The 10,170-nt window shown below is 34.5% G+C and overlaps 1 protein-coding gene across 1 annotated transcript; it reads right to left on the reverse strand.

Annotated features, from left to right (window-relative positions):
• Positions 1 to 6,473: 6,473 nt before the first annotated feature.
• Positions 6,474 to 9,491, reverse strand: LOC106324244. Its single transcript, XM_013762244.1, has 2 exons — positions 8,558 to 9,491; positions 6,474 to 8,503 (listed from the first exon to the last, which is right to left on the reverse strand). Exons 1-2 carry the CDS (start codon positions 9,489 to 9,491, stop codon positions 6,474 to 6,476), a joined length of 2,964 nt encoding a protein of 987 aa, XP_013617698.1.
• Between the last annotated feature and the right edge of the window lie 679 nt (positions 9,492 to 10,170).

Here is a 10,170-nt window from a genome sequence, read left to right on the forward strand (position 1 = left end):
AATAAAGCTAATCGTTAAAGAAATACAAAAGTAGATGGGGGCACGTGCCCCCGTGACGTCCTCTCTCCATAACGAACACAACGAGGTAAATCAACAACATTGTGTATTGTTTGAAGAGTTATATACGGTCACTAATGATCGAATTTATAAGCAAACAAAACCTATTTTTCTGCATGTTTTTTTTTTTGAAACTTTTCATGTTCTATATTTTTCTTCAAATATTTTCGAATCAGATAATCTGACACTCTGTTGGCCATGAAACGGTTTAAGAGGAGAAAGAACACAACACATGCCTTCTTTTAGATGGCTCATCATGTCATGCGTTACCACTCCACTTCGTCGAATTTGGAACTACGTTGAACATGAGTGTTATACAAACACATGCTTTTCTAATTATCTATAAGAGGTATGTTTGTTATATAAACACACTAGATGATAATCCGTGCGCATGCGCGGAATGAATTCATATAATAATGTTTGTTTATGAAATGATTTTAACATTTTGCAACACTACAATTTTTATCGATTATAAAATGATGAATACAAATGTTGGTCTCTTAAATATATCATTGTTGTTGAAAAGTTAACGTATTACATCTCATTTCAATTATTTATAAGACTTCATATGCACAAAAGAAAATTAAGTTTTGCGGCTGACACAAATCACGAAAACAAAATAAAAAACATTGATTGTATAATGACGAAATGGGATTAGGTTTTCTGCTCTCGATTTGTTTACTATTGACTCTCCATAAGTGATTTCATTTTCTACCTCTATAGAATTGTGCATTCGTGCTCGTCTTTGTTTCATTGATATGAATTAAGTTTCTTTTTTTAACTTCTTTCATGAATTCAGTGAATTATATAAGTGTCAATTAAAAAAAATGAACACATGTAAAAAATTAGTTTCACTCCATATACATATCTAAGAATCAAAATTTTGAAAAAAATCACCGGCAAACTATATTAACAGGCGAGTGTCCAAATCTAATATATCAACCTGTTATAGAATATAAATGCAGACTCGAACGATAAATATTTGTCTAGTATATATTCATCAGCTTGGTCTAAAAATCATCTAATTAGAACAATAAAACAAATTACTTATTTCACCAGTTCGGGTAAAATCTGAATCAGAACGGTAATATCCGAATTCGAATGGATATCCGAAGATAACCAAACATAAGTATATTTAACTCTATATTTCTAGTTTATTTCTCTCATTTTATTCAAAATATTTATATTAATGATTCTTATTTCTCAAAATTAGATAATATACAAGTAATTATGGACAAAATTATTTGCTACTCACTTAAAATACATATCAAGTTCTTGTTTCTTGCATTAATAAAACTTGCATCTAAATTTTCAAAACAACAACTAAATTATCGTCTTTATATTTTTAAAGTTTTATCTCCAAACCTATTAATAGTTTAATCTCTTAAAATTAAAAAAAAACAGTTAAGTTAAAATATATTTTAAATACAAAAAACTTAAACAATGAATAATTTATTTTATTTTTTTCAAAATTTAAATATCTGAACCTGACCCAAAATATCTGAAACTGAACATAAAATACCCGTACCCGACTCGAAGTGTAGAAATACCCGAACGGATATACCTTTATACTGAAATATCCGATACAAACCCGAACGTATTTTTTGAACGTCAACCCCTATGATATATGATCATTTGTATCTTGCTTGAACAAAAAAAAGTTAAACCATTGATCACAAAATTTTTAATGGGGGACTTTTACCATTTTTTAGTAATTTATAATCGTTTTTAAAAATTCAAAATATAACATATAAGAAAAATTCTAATTGTTTTTATTATATGCTTAACATGATTGTTTAATTTATTTTAATAGTATAAAATTGAACAAAAAAGAAAGAGGTTAGAAATTTTTTTTTATCAAATATGTATTATTCATAATCATTAATTGTGATATATATGTTAACCATATTGGGTAATTCCGTAGCTTTTATTTAAGGAAAGAAAAAATATTCTTTTGTACACTAGTAATTAATTTGATAGTTAGATTAATAAAAAGCATAGTATATGTTTATATAGACCAACTTATTTTTCTAACAATTCTAAGAATCATTCTCATGATGACACGTGGCCACGAAAACATGTTGTAATGCTCCAAGATTAATATATAGGGGATGATTTTAAAAAATATTATATTTAAAATTGAGAGGTGTCGGAAGAACAAACTCTTTCAAGAATATGTTTTTTGGATAGTTAATTGTTTAAAGAAAATTTAGAAGTTAAGAATAGAGAAACTATTTGAAATATCCAAGTTAAATTCATGCTATCTAGATGAAACTTGTAAAAATGCTTTAGAGGTTGAGTTATTCTTGTGTTCACCCCCTAGGGTGAACCTCTAGGTTCACCAACCAATAGATTTCATTATTTCAAATTTGATATCTTTTAAAAAAGGAAACAAAATATTGGCAAGTTATATTATGTTTTTAAAATAAAAAAAATAAGAAAATAATAGTTACAGAAAAAAGAATTAAAAAAAAACTTTTTTTAACGTCGTCAGCAAAACACTAAACCCTAAATCCTAATCCCTAAACCCTAAACCCTTGGGTAAACCCTAAACCCTTGGGTAAACTCTAAACCCTTGGGTAAACCCTAAACCCTTGGATAAATCCTAAACTCTAAACAAAAACATTAAACCCTAAAAATCTAAATCCTAAACCCTAAACCCTAAACCCTTGAATGTTTTAGGGTTTAGTGATTTTGATTTAAAGTTTAAGATTTATCCTAGAGTTTAGGGTTTACCCAAGGGTTTAGAATTTAGGGTTTACCCAAAGGTTTAGAATTTAGGGTTTCGGATTTAAGGTTTAGGGTTTAGGATTCAGGGTTTAATGTTTTGCTGACGACGTTAAAAATATTTTTTTTTTGTAATTACTACGATTTTTTATTTATTTATTTATACATTTTAATTTTAAAAAAATAATATAATTTGACAATATTTTGTTTCTTTTTTTAAAAGATATCGAATTTGAAATAATGAAATCATATTGGTTGGTGAACCTAGAGGTTCACCCCTAAGGTGAACATCTAGGTTCACCAGCGAATTTGGTTGTGTTATTTCATATTCGATATCTTTTATAAAAGGAAACAAAATATTGGCAAGTTATATTATATTTATAAAATAAAAAGATAAATAAAAAATAGTAGTAATTACAAAAAAAAATATTTTTAACGTCGTCAGGAAAAAACTAAACCCTAAACCCTAAATCCTAAATCCTAAAACCTAAATCCTAAAACCTAAATCCTTGGGTAAACCCTAAATCCTTGGATAAATCCTAAACTCTAAATCAAAAACACTAAAAACTAAAACACTCAAAGGTTTAGGATTTAGAATTAAGGGTCTAGGGTTTAGTGTTTAGTGTTTTAGTGTTTAGTGTTTTGATTTAGAGTTTATGATTTATCCAAGGGTTTAGGGTTTACCCAAGAGTTTAGGGTTTCAGATTTAGGGTTTAGGGATTAGGATTTAAGGTTTAGTATTTTGCTGACGACGTTAAAAATATTTTTTTTTAAATTCGTTTTTCTGTAACAACTATTTTTTTTTACCTTTTTATTTTAAAAACATAATTTAACTTGGCAATATTTTGTTTTCTTTTCTAAAAGATATCGAATTTGAAATAATGAAATCCTATTGGTCGGTGAATAACTCGATAACGAATTAATAAAAAGTGGCTTTGAAAACTTTTAAGGCTTTATAATCTAAAAATGAACAATAAATATATTCTAAAGCCATAAGTTGCTGGCTTAAAGAAAAAATCAACATAACACGTTAAAACAACAAAAAGTGGGCTGTGAGAAATTTTACAAAGACTTTGAGGATTTTTAAAAAATTTAAACGTGATTGGAAAAAACTAAACTTTGAAGACTTTAGAAAGAAGTCAAACTTCTCGCTAGAAACTGTAAGTATGTGCATGCAACATTCCATGTCACTGCAGAAGCATAAGTTTGCAATGTTGTTTAGAGATCAAGATCAATGATGCTTAAGCGTAAGATTTGCTCTTCTAAGTTTACTTACTCAAAGCTTGTATTTTCCTCCTTGTCAGTCATGAGAAAAACTGTAGACGGCACGATTTTGGCAGGACCACAAGTGTAAGCAAGCCCAGGACCAAGCAACTTGAAGTTCTTTTTTTTTTTTATAAAAGTAAGCTTGAAGTTCTTTGGAAGCTTAATAGTTTTGTTCGTAGTTCCAGCCAAACCAACACTAACCTGAAACTGTGATACAGCGGATGGTGGATCTTGACCCCAAGCTCTAACTACCTGGCGTTTGCAACAGTTTGAGAACTGTTGATTATAAGGGACACCTGGCAAGAGATCAACGACACTTGGGGTTTTCTTACAGCAATGAGGTACGTTTCCCTTGCTAGTACTAAGAATTGTTGTTTCCAAGTGTGTAAGACCTTGACATGAACCAACCAACTTGATTTATAAGTCTTCAAATCTTTAATCGCAGTAATTTTCATATTAGCAGCCATAGAGATGTCTTGTTGGTAGTGGTTTGTTTATGAAGCGTTCTAGGTAACCATATTTATAATAACAATGGGAAAACACGTTTAGGTATTTAGGTTCGTATTTTTAGGGATACCTTTGGAGAATATTCTGAATCGTATCTTGAAGGATTTTCAAAATTAAAATATACTTCCTCTGTTTCCGAAAGTAAGAATTTATAAAGTGTTCACGTTTATTAAAAATTCAATAAATTTTTATAATTAAAATTTTCTTTTACTTTATTATGCACTTTTCAATAACTTTTCACCAATGAAATTTAATCAGTTCAAATATTTTCATTTAATGTTTCTTAAAAGTATAAAAAAATATCTTAAATATATAGAAAATCTATCTTTGTGGAACAAGTAAAAAATCTAAAATATCTTACTTTCGGGAACGGAGAAAGTAGTTAATATTGTGGATTATATTTTAACGATGAGACATATTCGGTGACCATAATTTAGAAAATCGTTTTAAATATATTTATATTCTCCGTTATTGCTATAAATGATTATGATTGTTACCAAAGCTAATAATTATAGAGTTAGCTAAAAGCTTCAAAAATAATCAACATGTATATTGTTTTCATATATTAATTGTATCTAGCAGATTGTTTAGTTTGTTTGTATTAAATGATATTAGGTTCTTTCTCCGCGCGATGCGCGGAAATAGTGTTGATATCTAAATTTTGAACGTTAGTTTTTTTTTTTTTTTTTTTGAAATGAAGGCATTGTTTGCTCTAAAATGTCTGAAAACGGTAAATATTGATTGAACGCAGTTTTTAAAAGCTAGAAGAGTAGGTAAGTAAAGTAAATAATGTAAGAAACAATATAAATCTTTTGGAGAGCAGAGCTTGTGTTGACGTTCATAAGAAAGAAAAAAATCTGAACTTGGATAAGAATAGTTAGTCAGCATAAAGTTAGGTAATTACAATAGTATTCCTATTTATGTTAAAAGGTTTGTACCTGGATTAGATGTGAAAAAACTGTGTGTAAGTCTTTTCTTTTTTGGATTGAATCATCGCTTGGTTGATACTTCGGGATGTTAATCTGTGAATATAATATTTTATCAGACCTTTGAAAATGATGGGAGTGAAAACTACTAAGTTATTTAAAATTACTCTTGTCGGGATGAAGGCCTTTGAATATTTCTTTGTAGAATATGTTCTTCAATTTCAACTGGTGGGAATCTTCGGCTTTTATGATCTTTAATCCTGATTTGCTTGTGACACGTGATAGGGCCACGTAAAGTTGACCATGAGAGAAAACCGGTTTAGACAGATATAAGATGACCTCTTTTAAGCTATGGCCTTGACTTTTGTTGATTGTCATTGCGTAGCACAATCTGATAGGAAACTGCCGACGCCGTAATGTGAACGGTAACTTTGTTTCATCATACAAAAGTACAATCCTTGGGATCAAGACCTCTTTTCCAATGTGTGAGCCAGTGGTTATCTCGGCCTTCAGAACGCGTTCGCCAACGTGTGTTAGGATCATTCGCGTACCATTGCATAATCCCATTTTTTTATTTATGTTTCTGAGAAGCATAACTGGGGCACCAACTTTCAGAGTAAGTTTGTGCGAAGGCAGACCCGAAAATTCCAATGAGTTGAGATACTCAACGGCGTATAGTGTATCATTTTGATCTGATGTAGTATCTGATAACTCAAAGCTGTCTGAGCTGAAGTAATCCCTTGATACCCCGTCGGTCCGTGAGATGGTGTAAGCATTGATTTCATTGACGGTTTCATTACGGGGAGTGAGGATAGCTTTATCGGTATAGGAAGTCTGGGAATTCATCGGGCTGCTTATCGGTTCATATGCGGCATCAACAACTCCTTCTAATGGGTCAACAAAACTCCGACAAATCAAAGATTCATCGATATCTATGAATTGGTCATGGTAGCCATCATCCTCATATGCTTGTCCCGATTCTAGACGACCTTACCCGACTTTGAGAAGCCATTCAGAAAACTCTTTCTCATCCTGATTGACTAGCATATTTGTTTTCAAAGAGAACTTGTGGCAGCTATTCCATAGATATGAATGGCTTATCGAAGCTAATACACTATCAGCTCTACTACCTTGTGGAATGACCGGTAGGGTCTGTCTGAAATCACCGCCTAACATAACTGTCTTGCCGCCAAAAGGCTGATTCTTTGCGGGTGGGTTTTTCATAGACATTATGTCCTTCAACGACTTGTCTAATGCTTCGAAAGCATGTTTGTGTGTCATAGGTGCCTCATCCCAAATTATGAGGTCCGTTTCCTCAATTAGTTCAGCCAGCATTGTACCTGGTTTGATGTTGCAGAGCTTATCTTCCTCGAGCTTCAACGGAATATTGAAGCAAGAGTGAGCTGTTCTCCCGTTTGGTAGAAGCAATGTGGCTATTCCCGAAGAAGCAACCGGTAGAACAATTTGTTTTCTTGAGCGGAGTCTGGATATGATAGTCTGGTAAAGGAATGTTTTTCCTGTGCCTCCTGCGCCATATACGAAGAAAATTTTTCCCTCTTTTTTATCAACAGAGTCTAAGACTGAACCATAGATTGCAAGCTGTTCAGCATTGAGTAGGTTGTACTGCTTGTCATGTCTTAGTGTTTCCTCAGCAAGATCGTAATCCATTTCTTGGTTCCACAGACTGTTCCCCAATTCTTTGAGCAAAACAGGGTTGATCTTCGGCATATCTTTAATATCATTTAAAGAGCGATCTTGCATGCGCATCAACTTTTCTACTTCTATCAATGTGTATTGCTCCAGGGTCTTATCGTCCAGCTCCAGATTTGCGTGACCCAAGATCCTTTGCCTCTTGTGAAGTATGTCCTCGCTCATTGATTTCCATGAGTGTTCCCATAGTCCTTTAGGGCTTGCGACGAAGCAATTGATTAGGAATGTGACGAACATATCACGAAGCTGGTATGGAGTGGCTGTTCGAGCACCCTCTGACATACTCTCGAGCCATTCAACATCATCGTCCAAAAGGCCTCGTGCGTGGCAAACTGATTTGAAGTCAGGGTGTTTCACGTTGTTGTATGTTTTTAGCTCGTCGTAACTTTTAGGACCCTTAATCTTATTAATGAGGACCCTCAGATAGTATCGATCACCTGCTGAAGGATGGACAGCTACGACTCGGCCAATGGATTTTCCTTTCTTACGTTCAGTCCACACCTTAGCACTGTTGTTCCAGACAAAATATTGAGGAATCTGCACATATGTCAGTGTCCGGGCAAACGCTGACCTTCTGCATAAAACCATCCATTCCGTGAACATCGTCTTCTCGATACCCGGTTTGCGGATTACACGGTCGAGGTTGTCTGTTGATTTAACTGTAATATTATGTTCGCCTTCTAAGTGAATGATAAGCTTCTCAACTGATGGCTTTCTTTTGTGTATGTGGAATGCGAAAGTCCGCCACATAGACTCACAAGCTGATAAATATCGGGCTTCGATGTAGTCTTGGATCTCATTGCGCTGGCTGACGACTTTCTCCTTTGATCCTCCGGATCCCGTGGCGTCAGATGTAGTTGCTGTATTTCCTTTCTCGATAATAGCGGTTGCTCGATCAACGCCCTTTGTTATGTACTTGAATAAGTATTTCACCGCGCTTGTACGATTACACCATTCAACGTTGATATGAGCTTCGTACTTCTTCAGAAGCTTAATGTTATGAGGTACGACAAAAGTGTTATCTAGTACAGCTCCAGCCTTTACTGTACACGTATCATCGTTTCGGCGTCGACGATATAACACATACCCGGATTTGTCAATCGAAGTGTTGTCGTTATTCGGCTGAGGATACTTTTTCGTGCACACGTTGTTTTCCATACATGGTGACTTCGGATTGAAGAGCCCACATGGACCGTGGATCATATGTTTCGTGACTAAGTCGTAAGCAGTTGGGTCTTCCTCTTTGTTGGGGAGCTCAGCAGAAATTATTTCATCCACTTCTTCTGCACTCGGTGTTCTGGTAGAGTTTCCTAACCACAATAATATATGTGCATGAGGGAGACCTATTTTTTAAAATTCTATACGGTGGAGAGCTGCCTTGTATGGCTTGAAGAAAGTTCCTGCTTTGAAATCCTTTAGCAGTTGGTCTAGCTTCAACTTAAAAACCCGACATTCAATGTCTGGTCTATCATTAGGAGAATCACCACCGTATTTCTGAAGATGTTCTTTAATCTCGCTCCAGTTGGGATTGGTCGTCATCGTGATAAACAAATCTAGATTGCCAAATTCCCTGCAAATAGCCATAGCATCGTGGTATTTCTCAACTAAGTACCGGGGGCCTCCGGTGAAACTTGGCGGCAATATAAATCTCTGCCCAATAATTTTAGCATCAGTGTCACCTTTGCTTACAGCATCAAGGACATTGCTGTAGAGCTCAGCCCGCAAGATCTCTTGGTTATTTCTCGCCCACCTCAGTCGATCTTCTTCAATTGCTGTATAAACGTCCACAATAAATTGATGGAGGAGGCGACCGCCTTTAATCAACGTCATTCCTTGGGTAGGACGTGTTTGGATTAGAGAAGCGTAGTATTGACGGATGGTCACGAATTGCCTCGTTTTTGAAGTACCTGTCTCAAGATGCAGGGGAATTTCTGGGTGAAACCCATATTCACCATACGGAAACAAAAGAGGGTATTGGAGGCTCATATATTGAGGGTGATCGTCACGTATCTGCTGCAAAGTGTCAGATCGAAACTGGACCACTATATCTCGTTCTCCAATTGTTGATGTTATATCCCCCACGATAAGATCTGCCACCTCGCTTGTACTTGGAAGATCGTATTCTTTCCCCTTCCCTTTATCTGGGACTAACCTAATAGAAAACTCTGACCCGACGTTTTCGTAGTGGTCTCGTGCACGACGAAATATCTTAGCTAGACAATTATTCTCGTCAATCATCTCGATGAGGAGAGCTAATGTTGGCTCGTCGAGATTACCTTCTGCTGAAGTTTGCCCCATTGCATTTAGGCGGTTTCTGATTCAGTTGGCTGTGTCAAATATGTAAAGCTGGAGATATTCCGGGGGACAGCCTTGTCGTGGTATGAGCGAGCCAATTCTGTGGTGGGTTTGACCTTGGATCCGGATAGTATAAGGACCAGGTGCGTGGACCACATTATAATCCATCTTCATTCCGACGGATGTAAAAGCAAGTATAGAATTATATACTCGAATAGTATCTCAAAACCATTTGGTTTGAAGAAGTTTTTCTAACAGGGCTGGCGGCTGGTTGATTGGTGGAAGTTTGATTTGACCATGGTTACAGCAAAGGGTGAAAGTTGGTGCACCTGTGTTACGATCTCTACCGGTGCTTTCAGAAGTCCACATTAATGCACCACATTTCGAGCATGCTACGATTGGGTTTTCATCGAGTTGACGTCGAAGCTTTTTCTGAAAAAATGTTTGCTACGGAATCTTTAATTATTGTTTATATAACATCTTATGAATTTATCAGATGTCAAAGTATTATAAATCTACATTTTGTAAAATTAATTTTTTTTTTATTTTTGTTTTTTCATATTTTTAAAGGATATGTTAAAATATATTACTTCTAAAGTTCATTTTCAGTTGATTTTTTAAAAAGTAGTTACGTTGGAAATACTTTTTTGAAATTAATTATTTTATTTTAGTTGTTATCTTA

This window comes from Brassica oleracea, chromosome C2 (assembly GCF_000695525.1).
Source record: "Brassica oleracea var. oleracea cultivar TO1000 chromosome C2, BOL, whole genome shotgun sequence".
Lineage (NCBI taxonomy): Eukaryota > Viridiplantae > Streptophyta > Magnoliopsida > Brassicales > Brassicaceae > Brassica > Brassica oleracea.

Bases quoted from the DNA above. Each gene is read 5' to 3' on its own strand.
- LOC106324244 (XM_013762244.1), bottom strand. From the start codon at position 9,491: ATGGGGCAAACTTCAGCAGAAGGTAATCTCGACGAGCCAACATTAGCT. The intron at 8,504-8,557 runs GTATAGAATTTT...TATTGTGGTTAG, and splicing joins ATACAAGGCAGCTCTCCACC to GAAACTCTACCAGAACACCG.